The sequence below is a fragment of the Theobroma umbraticum genome, unplaced genomic scaffold (genome assembly GCF_002168275.2).
Source record: "Theobroma umbraticum cultivar Fairchild unplaced genomic scaffold, ASM216827v3 scaffold_147.0, whole genome shotgun sequence".
NCBI lineage: Eukaryota > Viridiplantae > Streptophyta > Magnoliopsida > Malvales > Malvaceae > Theobroma > Theobroma umbraticum.
The window spans coordinates 6394187-6413711 of NW_018397259.1; the positions used below are offsets into that span (position 1 = coordinate 6394187).

General features: G+C 31.9%; 2 protein-coding genes across 2 annotated transcripts in view; both read right to left on the reverse strand.

The window, feature by feature from the left end:
• The window catches only part of LOC110414892 (putative lysophospholipase BODYGUARD 4), a 24804-nt gene that overhangs the window by 3841 nt on the left and 1438 nt on the right, over positions 1-19525 (reverse strand). The gene's annotated exons all lie outside the window — the stretch shown is intronic.
• Positions 1452-5338, reverse strand: VAR3 (zinc finger (Ran-binding) family protein). Its single transcript, XM_021426837.2, has 5 exons — positions 4700-5338; positions 4489-4606; positions 3772-4055; positions 3478-3576; positions 1452-3393 (listed from the first exon to the last, which is right to left on the reverse strand). Exons 1-5 carry the CDS (start codon positions 5143-5145, stop codon positions 1674-1676), a joined length of 2667 nt encoding a protein of 888 aa, XP_021282512.1. The 5' UTR covers positions 5146-5338; the 3' UTR covers positions 1452-1673.

Genomic DNA, 19525 nt, shown 5'->3' on the forward strand with positions numbered 1-19525 from the left:
ATATACTTTTTTTTACTATGGTTGATAATGACTATGGACTTTATTATATTTCAAGAATATTAATTTTTTTTTTGTTATAATTATTTTTTTTATTATTAATTTTAAATTTGAATAATGAAATCATTTTTAATTATATGTATTTTATCTAATTGTTTTAATCATTTAAATATAAATCATGTCATATTGTATAGAAAATTTAACCAATTTGTTTAATAAACATGTTTGGTGTGTTATATTGAATAACGCACATTAAATAAATGTATTTGTATTTGTATTAGGATCATGACATATTTAACTAATTATGACATATTCATATTTATCCATACAATTTTTAATACTTTATGTTTACACCATACACAATTAAAATACCAAAAATGAATTGATGAATCTAGCTTTAAAATTAAAATGTGAGACCCTTTGCTTATTACAAAAGTAAATAACTAATTAAATGCATGGATATGAGTTATCTAAGTTTATGTTTTAATCATTTAAATTATCTCCTTTCCTAATCAATAAAAATAAATGGGATCACCTTTCTTGACATCATTCCATTAACAATTATGCTGTTTAGTCCAGAAGTCGGAAATATTCTAACACTCATAATGCTAAAAAAAATTGGAATGATTAGATTTTGATGATATTTTTCTATTAGTCTCTATTTTGATCACTTAAAAAAAATGTATCAAATGATTAGATGATAGTGATAACGTGATGATATTAATTTTCAAAACGTCAATAATACAAAAAAAAATAAAAAAATACTAAGATAACCTTCTTGGCATTGATATTTTAACAAAATTATTCTCCAAATTTTCTTTTTTGAAAAGAAAATGTAAATCATGCCTCTATTGCAAGCCAACGTTAAGTAGATGACAAAATTTTTATTTATTTTATTATTTTTTATTATAACATGTCAACATATTATATTAATTGATATAAAGTGATAGTAACATTTTGATTAATAACAATTAATTAGTTATTAATTATAAAAACTTAATTAATTTAAAATAAAAATCTAAAAACCTGATTGATCATAATAAAAAAATAATAATTCAAGAATTTTTTTCTTAAAAGGAATAATGGAAATCCAGTGATAATGTGTGGAGATCTTTTGAAACTCTAAATAATAATGGACAAATATAACTATTTTTAAAAATAATAAAAGGTATAGAAAAGAAAAAAAAATTTAATAGAAAAATTGAGACCGTCCCAAAAAAGATTCCCATTTGAATTTTTTTATTATATGACTACTGTGATCTTTTATTTTTAAAAAATAATAAAAAATATTAAATAGTCTAATAAAGTAGCAGTTTAAACAATCCGTATAAAACACATTAAACCTTTACATATGAAGTTTGTATTATTTATATATTATCATTATTTTTATCTCTTCGCTTTTAAATTGGACCTATTTAAAACTTCCTAAAACAATAGGCTAAACATTTTGCTGGTGAAATGTTAGAACGAAATGTCCTAACTTGTATCTCATAGAAAATAGTATGGCATCTTTCAATTTCCACGCACACAAAAAGATGAATGGTACACCAAATTGGTGAAGGTTTCTTTTTCTTTCTCTAGTAATGAAGAAGAACATATTAGACAACAAACCAACATCATGATTGGATGTTCCAAAAGGAAATTATCATAATATTACCAAAATTGGTTTTCTTTCTTCAGCTTCCATCACTTTCCTTTTTCTCCGGATCTGAGTTCACAGTTGGAAGATTTCTCCGATACTGTTGGGATGTCAACCTCCTCTCCAATGGTGTTTTCCGCTTACTAACGACAAACCTATTCACCCCTTTCCTCATTGGCATTATCGAAGGAAAATCTTCGTCAGGGATCTGGCTAAGCTCTGAAATGTCCTTTATCTGGGCAACACGGCGAAACCACCTCTCTGCTTTGGCCTCCTCCGACATGTCCAATGGATCTGGTTCCTTCACCGCTGAACCTTCCAAACTCTTTCCACTCCAGGTGCTCATACCATTCTGATCCCCAGACGGTTGAGGTGAACTTCCTGTCAAATTTGTCGTCCTTTTCCTACTGTCATTCATTGGATTTCCACTACTCAAATTATCATTGTTACTCGTTTGGGGATTGATAGAATTCTGGTTTGAATATCCACTGGTCTGTGCCTTAGTTGATGCATCTCTCCTTCTCTCATTTAAGTTCTCTCCAGAAAGTTTTGAGCTCCAGCTTTGAGTCTCTTGATTTTCCTCTGCAACAGACACCTCAGATAACTTCTCAGAATGCTTCTCTGGTGTCACAGAGGTTGAAGTTTCACCAGTTACTTTTGCACTAGAATCTGTTCCCTCAGGCTGCTGCTTATCCTTGTTAGCAAAGTAGCCAGGTGGGAAGGGGACAAAGGGAACATAATTGGTATTACCAGCTTGCTCCGTTGCTGCTCGCCTCTTGTAAGTAGGAGAAGTCAAAGAACGGTCTTTCTTTCTGCTGACTACAAACCGATTCTCACCTTTGCGTATTGGCATGATATCAGGAAAGTCCTCATCAGGAATTGCATTGGCAAGATCCGTAACATTATGGAGCTCAGCAACCTTCTTAAACCATCTCTGAGATTTTTCAGCTTGCTCTTGCTCTTTATCGCTGCTCTCCTTCTCATTCATTATATTCTCAGAGAGTTGCTGACTTTCTAGAGACTTGTTCAACTCCTCACTCCTAGAAACAGCATCTGTTTGTCCAACTGTATTTGAAACACCAGACCGTTGGTCATTTGATACAGCCTTCTGACTCTCCTGTATCTTTGAAGATTCAGGTTTCTTAGCAAACATATCTGCTGGTAATGGCACATATGGAACAGAATTAGAATTGGCTCCCCTAGGATGCCCATCCTGCATAGCAGTAGAAGTAGAAGTAGACAGAGGATTTTCTGCTCCACCATTGATACTGTTATCATTAGAAGCAGATGTGGTAGATGAACGACCAAGAATCTCATCTAATCTCCAGTTAACTTTTGCATCCAGTGTCTTATTTTCTCCCCCAGTTTGAAAATTGTTATGCTCAGGAATGCCATCATTATCCATGTTTCTTCGGTACTGAGCACTGGCCAACCTCCTCTCCAAAGGTGTTTTCCTTGTACTTACAACAAATCTATTAACACCTTTTCTCAAAGGCATGATTTCAGGAAAATCTTCATCTGCTATGGCACTGCTCATATCAGAAGTACTGTCAAGCTGAGAAACCTTACTAAACCAACGTTGTGCCTTCTCTTCATTGGCAGCTAATCTCCTATCGAGATCAGCCTTATTTGAGGAGTTCCCATTGCTGTATGTCAAACCCAGCCTGGAGTAGGTATTATCAAGAGAGATTTCTCCAGGACGCTTGCAATCACACCTTAAGCATACCCTATTCCTCCCATAATTAAAGAAATCACATCTGGTACAAAAGGAGTGAATAATTAAAATTCACCATTTAAGAAGAGAGAGAGAACAGAAACAGAGAAAGAAAAGCAATGCTCACTGGGGGCACTCCCACTCTCCACCGGTCAATTGCCTCTTGGGCCGTGCTTCCTCACACTCAAGGCATTTCACATTTCTAGCAAAGTTCATGAAATTACACCTGTGCAAAGCAGGTAAGAATAAAATGCTATTAATCAGAGATAATGCCACAAGTTCACAATGATTAAATGGAACGATATTTCAATGTATGCCACAATTCAAGTATACCACACAGAAAATATGATGAACTGAGCATAGAAAAAGGGGAAAAAACTATAGACTACTAATTAAGGTGATAGAAAATGGACAATTCTACCTTGGACAAACCCAGTCACCTCTTTTCATTTCAACATTCTGCCCAAAAGACCTCGGCATTGGTCCATTTCTATCTGGGAGTTGAGTATGCTCATTTCCCGGATAGTTTGGCACCGCAGAACTGCCACTCAATTTGGCCAACTCACCCAGCAAAAGTCGGACAGATGATTCAACAAGCTCTCTGTTATAGAGATTGCTTCTCTCTAGGGATGCAGTAACATTGCTTGCATAACTCAATAAATACCTCATCAAATCAACCATGTTTGCTTTATCAACATCCCTGACCTAAAAACTGAATAACACTTAGAAAGAAAGAACATTAACTTGAACAACATATACTAGTTTTAAAACTAACCTGAACAGCATCAAAGAAGTAAAGATCTCTAACTTCACTTTTATTTAATCTCAAAATGAATTTATTCAAAGAGTACATTTCTGGGAGGTCCTAAGATGCAGAAATCAGCCCTTAGGAACTCTTTCACGTATACTAAACCCTTTATTTGTAGTTGAAAATTTTCTATTCCTCAACAGGTTTTTCCATCCTAAAAATAAAACATGTGCTCTAGCTTCCTGGTTATCACCTTCTGGCTATAGTTACCGAATCTAGAGAGGATGTTAAAGTCTACAATATGCAGAGAGTTTACTACCAAATTACGCAACCTTACACAGCCATTAACAGCTAAATTTTTAAACAAATGAAACAGCAAATACCACTTACATTGCTTTCGCCACTCGCAAGAAACAGAGTCAACCTCCTCGCGGACTCCTCCCCGTCCATGAACAAAAACGGGGTCCCATTTTGCACCACCACCTCAATTTCTTTCCTCGAAAGCAATCTGACCATAGAAAGAAATACAGAAAACTCTAAACAACGAGGAAAATCACATATTAATTTAAACAAAATGATAAGTTTGAAGTTTATTGTTTACCTTAAAGCGTCTGTTCTATCATGTGCGAAAGCCAAGCACGCATTAAGCACGCCTAGAAACTGCTCCGGGAACTCGGGAGCAGCCGCCGCAAACTCGTTGTAAGGATGGGGGGAATTGAAGTAGCCGGCGGTTGAGAGGTTATTGAGGAGAGCAGAGAATTCGGGCCACGGATGGTGGGGTGGAGCCCGTAGGGCGGAGTTGGCTAAATTTGTGGAGGTGGATTGGGTGAGAAAATGGCGGGGGGAATGTTTGAGAAGAAGAAAGGATGAGTTTTTTCTGTTTTTAGTAGTGGGGGCCAAAGGGCAAGATGGAGAAAAGTAGTGGTGGTGGAAGGAGAGGAGGATGCGGTGGCGGGAGAGGCGGTGGAGGGAGGAAGGAGGGCGGTGGTTATGGAGGAAAGGGGAGGAGGGGGAAAGGAGCATTAGGAACCTGCTGCTGCTGCCCATTTTTTAATTTTTTATTATTCACAGGTTTGCATTAGGGATGGTGGTGGTCTCAACGGCGGCAGTGGAGGCGCAGAACCGAAAACAGTGGAGGTGATCGGCCTAAAACCCTAGAGAGATATTTGGGTTTTTACAGTAGAAGAGGGAGAGGGTGCTATCTTCCGGCTTCTCTGGCTCTGAAGCCAACACTATTAAGATTTTTTCTTATGTCTGGAAATTAATTTTTTCATTTTTCTTTTTTTTGTGTCAGAAGAAAATCTCAAAAACCTTTTTTGAATTAAAAAAATGTATATCAAAATTTAATCAATTAATTAGCATTATCATCTCCTACTCTTTTTCTCTTTTAAGACTTTTATCCTCTTATTTGTTTTTTGTTTTTATTTGACTTTCATGAAAAAAGAATTGATATTAATGAATTTTATTTTATTTTTTTAATTTCTTGTATAAATTGATGCTCCATTACTTTTAATTTTAATAACAAAAAGTAAAAAATCATAAAAAAGTAATTTCATAATATTAAAAAAAAGAAATTGAGACATAAAAGAAAAGAAACGAACAAAATTGTAGCAAGTGAATATTAGCTTTAGATATTCTAAACTCAGATCATCACAACATATATATACTAAAAATTCCTTTATTTTGATATTATAAAACTATCAATTCCAATGTGATAAATCAATTAGGTTGAATGTTTGGGCCAAATAAACAAGATCCATTAAATTTACAATAACAACCTAATTGAATTTTTATGGCCCAATAAAAAGATGGCATTTATACCCAACAGGCCAAGTCTTAGCAAATGGGCTTCTTTACTTAAGTTCTGGTCAAAGAACTATCTTGGGCTCATCATGGATCCAAATAACAAAGCCCAATATTGCATTTTGCTCTTTATATGAATTTGTCTCATAAAAAGTTATGGTACATTTGAGACCAAGCATTTTATCTTGTAGAACGAAACATAAATGGTAAACTGTCTGAAGAACAAACTCTCTTCCATCCCTTTACTCACAATGTTTCCATGTTAGTCTAATAAAAGTACCTTCAAATATCTCAAATTAGCATATAGGATTATTATAGTGATGTCGATAAAGAGTAAATTTCACCAAAATCTCTTATGGTTTCAACCTTTTGCACATAACATTCTATGATTTTTTTTTCTCAATTAGCTTCCTATGAATATGTATTTTTTTCCTAATTAGCACCTTGTCTATAATTTTTGTTTCCACAAGTTACCTAATAAAATGATCAAAATACACTGAATTCAAACCTGGCCTATTTATTCACATTTAAAGATATATTTATAATTTTATTAGATAAAATTAACAACCTAACCTCTTGTATAAAAAAAAATTATCCACATGGTATTAATCCAAAAAAAAAAAGATATTCACGTTGTCCACATGGTATTAATTGAAAAAAAAAAACATAAACAGTGTAAGTACAGTTTACCCAAAAATGAATCAATTGGTATCAAAGACATTTGAAAGTTTCTTTTCAAGCTGGCAATTCTTAGTTAGAGATTGTAAATTGAGATGGTTGTTTCACATATTTTGATGGTGAAAAATGTGTTTACTTGCAATAACCAAAGGCATCAAAATATTCTTATTTACATTTGGAAAAGAAGCCAAACGCCTGACCTTTTTTTTATTCTTTAAAATGTAAAACATGCATCAAAGCTACTGCTAAGTTATTGCTCAATGTTTATGGCAATAATTTGATGTTGCTTGCAGAAAAAGTACCAATCACACCCATAAATTATTTGCCCTAGCATATCTAAATGAATTAGGACATTGACCTCTTTTCTCTTTGGTTGGTAAAAGTCCAATTGTGATTGAAGAAATTTAGGACAATGTGTCTTGTGGCCTGCATCTAATTTTGTTTGCTTTTGGTTGGTTTTAGTCACTTAAAAGGAACTGAAAAAGTAATCATCATATACTGGTGTAACAATTGTCTGTTAAAAAGGGTTTAGGAGTCAATGATGACTGCTTGGTTAATTAATTTACTATGAAAAATATAAGTTAGATTAATTGAACCTATGCTTATAGCTTCCTTTTTAAACTGCCCTGGGTATCACATAAACTAACTGCAAGTTGCATTGCCCTTCAAAATTTGTCAAGATCCATTCCCCTTGGTTACTAAAAACAATTAGAATGTGAACTTTGTGACTTTTTTTAATAAATCACAGCAAGGAAAATGAGGAGATATTTACATTCTCTATTGAATGGGCAATCAATGGATGCAATTGTCACAAGCCTTGACCATAAAAGCTCTTGACATGTTAGAAATTCAATGATAAGAGCTTAAAGAAACAAGTTTGTGTATTATTCTTCTACTTTGTTGCACCTAAATATTTGATTCAATATACATGTTAGAAAATCGATGTAAAAAAGGCTTCAGAGGACGAATTTGTCAATCAAAATGAGAAAGTAAATACCAAACTAGGCCTGGTTAAAATTTCTGCACCAGAAAAACCTTGTCTGGGAAAATTGAAGCATAATGACTTTGGAGAATTTGTAATTTGAATTGCTAGACTTTTTGGACAAAGTCCAGATGTAGTACATTATTAGTCAAGATCCATTCCCTTATCTGCAAAGACAAAGACCTCAAAAGAGTGATATATAGAGAAAGAAGATGAATCCAATTATAGCAATTTAACTGCTCCTGGAGAAAAAAAAGACTTTCTTTTGATTTGATAAACCCATTCATTAATCAGAATGTTTTACACCATTTTGTCAAGATCCATTCCCCTGAATGCTAACAGACAATAAAATTATGTGTGTACTTTTATGACCTGTTGTAGTCATGGAGGAAAAATTGAAGAGATCAGAGGGTACAAAATCTGAACCAAGTTATCAATGTGTTCTTTTAACTGCTCTGGGGAAGAAATTCTTTCTTTTTTTCTTTTATTTTTTCTGTGTCAAAGGGTTGTTTTCTGAGGTTGATGTTTCTCTAACTGTGTACTACATTTGCTGGACATTTTTCTATCAGCTTAAATTATTGCCTTTTCCTTTTTCAAGATCCATTCCCTTGGTTGCTAACTGACAAACTCATTGACGATTTTGAAACCTGGTTATAATCACGCTTGGAAGAAAAAAAAAAAGAGAGGAAAACAAGGTTTACAATCATGTTATATTATGAATTCATTAGGTTAAAATAAATAGTTCAAAGTATGCAAGAAAGTCAATGATCTTGATAGTGAAAGTTTCCAACTGTCGACCAACAATTCATTATGATTTTGATATTTAAAATTTTGCCTCCTTTCGTTATTCCTTTTAAGATATTGGCATCTGATTATGAATTAGGTAATCGAAGTCATTAAAATATATATTTATTGCGATAATATAATAAAAGAAATCGATACTTTTTTAATGATATAAAGTCACCTTAATGTCATTTTTTTAGAACTCAAATATGACTTTTTAAAAAGAAAACATGTCCTACACTTATGATCTAATTAAGTATTTAATCACACGTTAACATTAATTATTCTTAAAACTCAAAAATCATGCCTTGTTATGTAATTATATGTTCTTATTTGATCATCATCAAAATTTTCCTTCATACTCGTACACCACCTCCCACATGGAAATCCATTTAAAGGCGGGGAGAGGAGGAGGATATCTTTGTTTAAAACAGTGTCTCTTCAACAGAAGAAAATGTGTTAATTATGGAAGAGGAGAGTTCTATTTGTTTAAGGAAACTTGTCATTGGGCATTGCGTCCCTTAAATTAAAAAGGTCCGTATATGGAGCTTCTTATCACTAAAGAACCTAACATAGTCAAATAAAGAAGCAAAAACAGTGATCTCCCCCTCAAAGCAACTCCTTTAATTGTCAACAAAGGCTGCGGTTTCATCTTCTCTTTTGGCCACAAGAGGCGACAACTCCAACCAATCTTCAGAGAGTGTCACAGACACTTAGAAAAAACAATGGCCGCCCCCTCATATCACTTTTTTTTGGGGTAATCCTAATTTGTTTGAGTGAAGTTGGGTTAGTTAAAATTTTTGGACCAATATAATGTTTTTTTCTTCTGAGTTAGGACAAGGTTGCATCCAAGATCACCAAGAACAAGAAAGATTTCAGAAATCCTTGGTGAGTTGGGCGACATTCGCCCTTTTCTTTTGTTTCATTTTGCATGCTAAAATGATTTTTGCACCTAGACTATATGTTTCACATTTAATTCGATTGGAACTCGAAAACATGTAACATTTCATAAAGATAAGTCATGCGTGTCCTTAACCAATATAAACGTTGAAAATGATTTAACAGAGAAATGCTCATATTTGGCTTAATAATGATTTTCCCAATCAAAGCTTAAGATTTAGGAACGGAATTCCTTTCCTCCTCTTTCTGCCTTATCCATATATTAGATATGGAAATACCTTAGAGTTGCATATGGTGGTTATTAAGAGCTTTTATGCAATTAATTAATATGGTTTATGGGCCTAAAATAAGTCCATGGTTAGCCTTGGTTTATATTAAGCTTTTGGGTCCCGTGAAGATTTTTATATATATATGAGTTTAGATTGTAATACCACCAAAGCACCGATTTTTTCTTTGGAACATCTACATTCCGATCCCATTTTTCTCCATTATTTTGTAGTTTTATTTGTATGTAAGAATTTGTATCTATCCAATACAAATTAGTCTTCTCATTTATTATTAATCTCATTTCCTTCCTGTTTGTCTTAAAATTTAAATATATAATTTTCCAGATAAAGTTTCAAATTCTAATTAATTAAATTGTTATTTTAATTATATTTGAGTATTTAATTTATTAATTAATATTTAATTTAAACTTCAATATTAATCATAACAACCTCAACTCAACATTTGTTAGTTTTTTTTTTCAAAAAGGATATAAAAAGTTTGAACCTTTACTCTTGATTAGAAGTGTCCACGGGGTATGCTGATTTGGATTAATTCCGACTGAGATCTTGATAACCTAAATGGAGATTTGAGTTCGACTCGACTTGATCCGTCGATTTAAATGAAATTTATTATTAAAATATTTTTTATTAATATAATTATTGAATCAGGTTCAAGGTTAAAAATATTATATCCAACACCTAGCCAAGTCAAACTTGATAGGCAACCGACCCAACTTAGACCTGAAAAGCAATTCGGTCCGTGGACACCTCTAACCGTGATCCTCTTTGTATCTTTAAAAGAACTTCAGAATTGATGAATGAATTATGCGCCTTTTGATCTGACATCTAGAGAGGCTAATAATTAACATCTTGAATAGAAAAAAAAAAAAACATGCGTAAATTAACCGACGATTGGAAACTGTGGCAGTGCAAATCATCCCCACATAGTGACCTGAAGAAAAAGATACATGAACGAGGCAAAATAACGAATCAAGTCAAAATGAAAAAAGAGAAAAAAAGGGTTTAAATGTTGACTAATTGAACATTAATACATAAACACATATTGTTCCAACCCCACAAATTAACAAGATCAAATTGAGGTCTTTGTATCATGTACATAGACAGATGCTTTAAAAGGGGGACCACTTAATTATCAATTGACTCACGTCAAATTTTTCAAAGTTTCCATGATAAGATGAAAAGTCGATCCATGTTGATTGATATTATTCTTCCCAATGGGGACATGGAAAATGCGATTTATGATACCGATTAACAAGTAACTACCATGATAGTGACTGCTCTTGTTGGTGTAATCTCCCTTGTTAATTCCATCCAGATATATAATTTATTAATGGAACAATCAGCCGACAAATTAATTTCAAAGGGTTTAAACCAGACAGGGAGAGTATTAATTAATTTCATAGGCATATATAGAGTGATGCTTAGTCAGGCAATATATATGGGTAACCCCGCCAACACATGGTGCTAAGAGTTCCGTCATTTGGCTTCATGGGAAAATGCACAGTACCTCGTCAACATCTCCGACCTAAATTTGAATTGATGTCTATTAGCTAAGCTGATTCTTTTGTTTCTTTCAATTAAGGGAGTCTTGGAAATGCAGCAAGTTTAATTCATTACAGGTTTGGGATGGAAAACAAAACAAAAAAGTTAAAAAACAAATATCTTGGTTGTTAGCTTTAGGCCTAATTAACAACTATGAATACTGCAAATATGCATTGAAGTCAGCATCTGAATCTATCCATATGTAATTTGATTCTTTTTGCTTCTTATAGGAAAATTTGTTGTTTTTCTACAGGTTTATTAATTTATTAGGTGATTTTTTTTTTGTTTTGTTTTGATCGGATTTGGCTCGAAATTTGAATGCATGTGATTTGTTTTTGCCTAAGAATTAACTTTAACTATTATTTGATTAGGAAAGATATTCATCGATTAATCCTATAATTTTCTTTCTTAATTTTGATTGTTTGTCGCTTCTTGCTTCCAGAGGATAACAGTCTAGTTATCCTCAGTTACCGGAGTACTTACTAAGCTTAAATTGTTCAACTCTGACTTATCTACCACCAAAGTGACACTTACAAAGCAATTGTCCCTCCAGATGTTTGAGATGACCAAAGGATTTAGATTTTTCTTTTTCTTGTTTAATTTTACCATTTACTAATTAATAATTCTACGAGCTCCGATATATATCCATTTAAATAATTACAAAATCTTGATATAATAATAACATTAATTTCAATTACATATATTTAATAATATTAGAACATTTTTATGTTAGATTTATTATGAGGAAAAAAAATCAACAAAAGGAAACTAAACTATTTAAGGTTCATAGCACATAGTCTATATATTTCCAATTTTTCTTTCAATTGTCACACTAAAATATACAAGAATATATATGTATAGGACAATCACAGTATATATCCAATTAATAATTTGTCACCATATTTGTCCATATTATATAATATATATAAACACTTAAATTACGATCAAAATCCTAATTATTAATTAACTAAATTGTTATATATAATTTATTTTTATTTTTATTCATATAATATAAAAACGACATATTACATCTCAGATAAATTTTCTGTTTGTATGCGCATGCGTGCAAATATACGACGACGGAGGAAATAACAACCCACCTTCACAACGGGGACGACCTTGGACATGTCACATGAGATTTGTCTCATCAGTGAGTGAACCAACGATGTGAAAACATATAACACATAATTAAGATATCGACTCTCTTTCACTATAGTTGTGGGTTTGGTTAACCCTACCGATTCCACCAAAAAAATTTTCCTAATGATTCAAAACACTTTTTGGCTTTAGGTCTCTTTAGAGTCAAAAACGTTATTGTCCAATGCATGCAACAAAACAAGGGTCAGCAATCAACCATAGAGAGAAAATTTTTTTATAAAGAAAAAAGGAAATAAAGAGAGAAAAGCTAGACAAAAGAATATATGGTGGGACACAAAATTAAGATTGTGACTCACAAAAAACTTTGCTAACGGCATAAGAGTATTAAATTATGATTGAAGTCATTTTCCTTTCTCGTTAATTTGTTCTTGTTCCATTTTGTTTTATCATAACCTTGTATTATAAGCTCTTAGAACAAAGTTAATTATTAGGTTTAGTCATATTATCATTTAGGGTTCAAGACATTGAATATTTATCGTATTTAACTTTGTTAACTAAGATATTGTTTGTTAGTTATATGTTATATAAGTTAACGACAATATCAATGAAATTAATCTGTGTACGAGGATCTTTTTTTTTTTTGTCAATATTCGAATGGTTAAGAAAAAGTAATAATATTAAGATAAAACCAAGACCAAGTAACATTGTTGCATATCTATGGAGGCTTTCAACATTGCTTTTTCAATCATAGACATACTTACATATCTATGCAGGCTTTTAACCGTACAATATCTTCCTCAGTGGACGAGAGATTGCTCGATGGAACAACAGTCACTTAGGAAACTAACCCAAAGCCACCCCCCCACCCCCACCATCAATGATGCACATACTAAAATGATTTCTTTTCCCCTTGTTTGATTGAAAAGTTTGTTGTTATAGGCAAGTCTTATCACCCAATATTCCTTTTAGCAAAGGGTCAATCAGATAAAGTTGTGAAACCACAGGTGATGCTTTTCTTAGCTCCTCTTTCAACAAAGGCTGCTTTTTATGTCCTGTTGTGCTTCAAAAAAGAAACAAGGCCTAACTAAAAATACTAAGGGTCATCTCATCATAAAATTTTCCTTGGACTGTTGCACCCAAAAAACACACGTTTTTTTGTTCTGATTACTAATGGTGATGTTCACTATATTGTTTTCTTGTTTATTTTATGAATCAATGTTCTAACACAATCTCCAACCCATCGGCTACTGTCTCCATTGATGTTTCTCCTCTGTTTTAGTTTGAGTTTTTTTATTAGATTGCCAATCTTAGGTGATTTTCTTGCCGACAGTTTGAGAGTTTCAATCAAACCTACTTGAATCATACCACTTAGGTTTAGTTGGTGCCAATTAAAAATAGAGCCAAATTGATCTCCTCTTGAAGCTAGTAGAATCAATGAATTTGATACAAATACTTGCACTTGGAATACGTTTCACATCAAAAAAATATTAACATTCATCTTTTTTTGAAAAATATAAATTCAAACCTTAAGCCTTGATTCTCTTAAAATATAAATTACAACTAATAATTTAATTCTATATTATTATAATTCACATCCATCATCATTTTCGATAATTAATTACTCTAAAATTAAAATTTAAACATAATATTCGGAAAAACTTTTGATTTATTAAAAAATTTTAAATAAATTTTTGTATTATTAATTTTTTTTAATAAATGAGAGAGAAGAGATTCGAATCCTATTTTTTTAAATAAAAAAATAATGAACAAACTAATGAATTAAATATTCGAGTATATTTTTTTATTATTAGGTTGAATTAAGTTATTATATTTTCATTTCAAGTCAAATAAATTGTTATAATTAACTATTGATTAATTATTTTTAATTAAAATATTATTTATTATTTTATATCTATATAATATTTATATGATATTGTGAAAAATTATATAACTATATTTTTATGTCATAGTAATATATCATGTCACATTAATATAAATAATACGTAACATAAAATAGTAAATAATATTATAATTAAAAATAAATAATAACTAATTAATTATAAAAATTTATTTAATTAAAAAATATAAAAAATAATAACTTCTTTAGGTTACTTAAGGGTAAAAAACAATTGTTTGTGCTCTACTCTTTTCACCATAAGGGTAATTCAGTCTTTTTAATGGAGCACGAGGAGAGATGGGCCCGGCGAGTCCAAAATCTAGTTAAGGTGTCTCCCAGCTTTTGCTCACCGAAAAATGGTTACTACGGGTTTCTTTCTTCCCTTTGCAACAACAACCTCCACATCGACCGTACACGTGGTCGACGAAGATGGAGCCGCACGTGTAACAGACTTTGGAATCGTTTCGTCATCGAAGTCCCTCGTAAAACTCCAAAATTTCAAAACGGTTTCCACAAAGGGACAAAATCCATGCACGAGCCCAAACCACTCATGCCATCAACACACAAAGTAACTCAAAGCAACTTTGAGTATAACGACGAAGCATTTTGACAAAAGCAGCTTTCTTTTTACGTTACAGATAAATAAAATAAATGCACACACCATTTATTATTTTATTAATTTTTGTTTTTTTAAATTATATATATATAATATATAAATGAAAAATATTATTGGTTAATAAGGGTGAAACGTGTGTATTGCAACTGTTCAATCCACTGCTTTTTCGTCTAACACATTAATGTGCACGAGAGTAACGTACGTGTGTTTATGTTTAGGTTTTCAATTACATAATCATAATTCTATGATTGCTTTTTTTTTTATTTATACCATGAAACTAATAGATTTTAATTGGATAAAATTGAAGATTGAGTTAGATAATTTTATAAAATCATTAAAGACCATTCCACACTCTACAAAATGATTATTCCGTAAATCAAATAAAATATAAGATGGTATTAAAGAGTTTCATTTTTTTCAACCAAACATGACATGTAAAGATGAAAATAAATATAAATAAATGAGAATAGTTATTAAATATTATTATTGACTTATTACTTAATTTAAACGATTACATCATAAAGTCGATAATAATATATTTTGTTTCATAAAAATATTTTAATTTTAAAGGATGTGATATTTTTCTTGAAATAATAGAGTAAGTTGTTGAAACAGAAACAGAGTTTGCCCTTCTACTCACGCGTGTGCACATTGCGATACATGTAACGTACAGTAACGTACCCAGAAGGCTCTATTATTTTATGAGTGGGTGCTTTTTTTGAGCAATGGGGTTTGGTTTTATGTGGGATGGTAAGGGTGGTTCCTTTCCCTGCCTTCTGTTACTGAGATTCGGGGCAATGAAAACGAGATCTTTCTTTCACTCACTTTATCTTTTCTGATTTGATCTTTTCTTTGTATCAGAGCGCTGCTTTCCCTTTGTTTTTTTTTTTTTTTGCTTTTTGGTTTTCTTATATATTTTCTTCTTTCACTTAAAAAATAAAAAAATAAATAAATAAACGGAGCTGTGGGTGTGGGTTATGTATAGTTCATCTCCATGTTCCATGAGATTGTAATCATGAGTTGTGGCCGTCCATTGTACAAAGTCATATATAAGTTAGCAAGTTGTTAGTATTTTTGCTTTTTATTAGTATATATATATATATATATAAAGAATTTTAATTATACATAACAAAAAAAATATTGAGTAGTTAGTGCTGTGATAAATATATAATCATTTTTGTCACTTGGGCTGAAGTACATAAGAAAAAAGAGCAGCAGGCTTTAGTTCCCTAATTTCCCTTCCACTCCTGAAAGCAAAACTTAGCGTGAGTGATTGGTATAATGGCCTCACATATGATATATTGTACTTGCAAGTTTGGGTATCTTTCCCTCTCCTTCTCTTTGGCCTCACAGCATAGCATGAAGAATTTTGCTAAATAAGGAAAAAGATGAGATTTGCGTGTGATAGAGAGTGACGATGATGATGATAAAAAAAAAAAAAGAGGGGAATTTATATTTGTAGGCAGGGAATAATATTATTAATATTAGTAGCTCCTAGTATTTATTTGGTTTTGATGTCTCCCCTAAGACCCGCAATGATCTCTTCCACAGTCAAACAAGCAAAAAAAACCCATCATTACTTTTGAACAACAGAACAAAGTCTCTCTAATACGTTACAACCTAATTGGCACAGGCATTTTTCTTGTGACAGAGGTTCCTCATGCATGCATGGTAAGTGTGATAGCTTTCTCCATTTAGAACAAAGATTATTAACTCCACTACTTTACTAGCTACTTGTTTTAGTCAGTCTCAGTTTTTCAACTTTTGCTCTCTGGATACCAATTCGGGTCACTGCGATTTGGGTTTCGTACAAATTCTATACTCATTTAATAAATTAAAATAGGGGGGCATAACTTGTTTTAGGTACTTTAATTTCTATTATTTTGATTTAAATCGTGGGGACCTCAATTATATTCTTGTGAAGGAAGGCAATGTGTATTAATTAACTCAATGTACATATCCTGCTAGATCATTAATTTTGCCTACTAATTCATGTTAGTTTCCCTCCACACCTTTTGCCCTGTTTCCCCACTTCGTATTTAGTCCCAACTTTGCTAGTGGAAACTTATTCATTATTAATTTTTCTAATTAATAAATCATACCACATAATTATATATGTTCCTTTCTTGACCTATATTTAGGAATCATGAATGCAACTATCCATGTTAAAAATAGTAAATCCACTAATAATTTTCTCCAAAGGAGAAAATGGTTTTTAGGTCTAGATGCATTTCAATTGGCATGCGAGCTATAACTTGATCTCATGACCAATAGTCACCATCCTCTTTAATATGCTCTCCTCATCCTTTTCCCTTTGCCACCCAACTTTTCTACCTCATGCTAACCATTCAAACCGGACACATTGCAAGTTGAATTTTAATCTCCTCTGCAAATTTAATGGGTTACACTTTGTCCATTAATGGAAATGAAAAAGAGGGAGAAGGCAATTGAATAGTTTAAGAAAAGAATAATAAAATTGTTCAAACCATCTTAGGTAGTCAGTCATAGTACATGTGTCATGCATGTATATGCATGATTTCACTGTTTGTTTATTAATAAGATCAAAGCCAATATATGGGGCAAATAATCAATCAGTAAATATAAAATACTCTACTTTTTAATGGAAAATATAAAATATTTATGAAAGCATAAAAGTGGGACAATGATTTCAATAGTCAAAAAGATTCAAAAGATAAAAGAATATAATAACTGTTAATCTTTTATAGGTTAGCTAACGGAACATTGCCTGAGAAAAAGTATACAAATTATAATTAAAGTCACCTAAAAATCAATCAAAAAGCCAAAAAAGAAAAGGGGAAGTTGAATGACTCACCCCACCAAAAAAGAAAGTAACAAGTTTTTATGTGTTTATTTTTCAATAAAATGATAAAAGAAAAAAAAAGGAGCTACATTAATTAATCTATTTGATTCCCCCTAAAGAATACGATTTGATTGTGGAAAACCAGTCAAGCACTTGGTTTTATTATTAACAATCATATTATCTTCATGTTTATTTGAGTAATAAGTTTTATATAATATATATATATATATATATTTTCAAGTTTGGTGGTGGGTCTAAGTGGTGGGAATCATTAAATATTTTTCTGAATGTTGTAGGGTTTTGCACCAATCTTTGACATGTATTGCCACTTGGTTTTGTTGCTTACGAGTTTCATTGCCTTTTCATGTGCATGCAAAGCTTCCATCTCGTAAATGAGGAACAAAGGAAACAAGTGTTTTTGTTTATTGCTTTTGTTTTGCCCCATTAAGATTTATCATACTTTACAAAGGCAAATAAGAAAATCCATGTATATATATAGAGATATATCAACCAAAAAGCATGGCTGTCAATCTACTCAAGTACATCATTTTAGAAAGAAGAGAAAATCTAAAGTTGTGACTTTAAAAGAACTCAAAATTGGCTTTTGGGTGGGTAAGAGGCTTTTACATATATAATTGTACTCTATCTAATAGAAACCATAATGCACAAATTTTTAGGAATCAAACCCTAATTTCACGTCTAAATTATCTTATCAAAGGTACATCTTTACTTTTTTTTCTTTTTAGTATATTTAAGAAATTAATGCACATATTCGTGTAGTATTCAATTCACGTTAATTTTTGACTTGTATTGACTGAAAATGAAATACAATGTTAAAATTGAAGCAATTGAAGATGAGTTGCGAAAATTGACCTTCGATTAGTAATTAGTATAAATTTAGTAAGGGTGGCTAATTGTTGCCCACAAAAACATCATTTTGTTATTTGATGTCATTGTCCATTCCCTGATCATGCCATGAATGCTTAACCATTAATTAGTCTTTTTTTTAGTTGAAAAAAAGAAAAATGTGTGTGTGTGGGTGAATACATTTATGAAAAAAATATAACACAAAACAAGGGATATTAAAGAATTTTTTTTATAATTAAGAGAGAAGGAATTCAAATCTTATTTTTTAAATAAAGAATGAACTAAATGTTAAAATATAAGAAAAATTTAAGGTTAATCCAGTCTTAATTAAGTTTTCCAAAGAGGCACTGGGATCCAGGATAGTACCTTGTTGGAGTGGACAAAACTATGTCTGTGTTGGGAAGCTCATCCCCCACACCCCTATAGGCCATATCGTCATTATTTTAAGGGAATAACTTACTCCAAATTGATGAAGGAATAATGTTAGCATAAAGAGACACAAGTTGATATTAAAATCTATAGTTCGTAAAAATTTAAATTCAGATTATTAAAAAACAAAATAATTAAATTTATCAGACAGAAAAGATTACAGTTGTTTCCCTACATGAACAATTATAAGCAAACCTTATGGTCATCAATTGGTTACAGCTTTATTTATTGAACGATCAATACAATACATAATTGAAGATGGGGGATGGTAAAAGGAAAAGAAGTAAATAAGATGGGGGAAATATAGGACAGGTGGTGGGGATGAATGATGGTAAGGAGTCTGCAAACCTTTCGTTTTTCCATATTTATATTTGTTTTTAAATTTTTTTTTCCTTGGAGAAAAGCAAAAGGGTTTGAGAAAGAGACAAACAGATTCTGGTTTTGGTCCAAAGCCCGATGAGAAAGCGAAAGTGAGGCACAGCCAACATCAATACCAACACCCCCACCCCAACCAAAACATCCAAAAACCAAAAAGCATATGTTTTTGAAGAGAGACACACTTACCCACCACCCACACGAGCGGTTCTCGAGTTGCATGCAAAGCCACAGACTTTTTTTTTTTTAATTCTATTTTTTCATTTCGTTAATCAGTCTCCTCTCCCCTCCTGACCTGACCCTGAGGCCCTGCCCTGACCTCATTTTGCCTTGGTTTTTTTTTTTTTTA

Excerpts from the sequence above, each read along its gene's own strand:
- VAR3 (XM_021426837.2), bottom strand. The coding sequence starts at position 5,145 with ATGGGCAGCAGCAGCAGGTTCCTAATGCTCCTTTCCCCCTCCTCCCCT. Across the intron at positions 4,056-4,488 it reads TTGCGAGTGGCGAAAGCAAT|GTCAGGGATGTTGATAAAGC; the intron begins GTAAGTGGTATT and ends TTCAGTTTTTAG. Across the intron at positions 3,394-3,477 it reads GGAGAGTGGGAGTGCCCCCA|ATGTGATTTCTTTAATTATG; the intron begins GTGAGCATTGCT and ends CTTTTGTACCAG.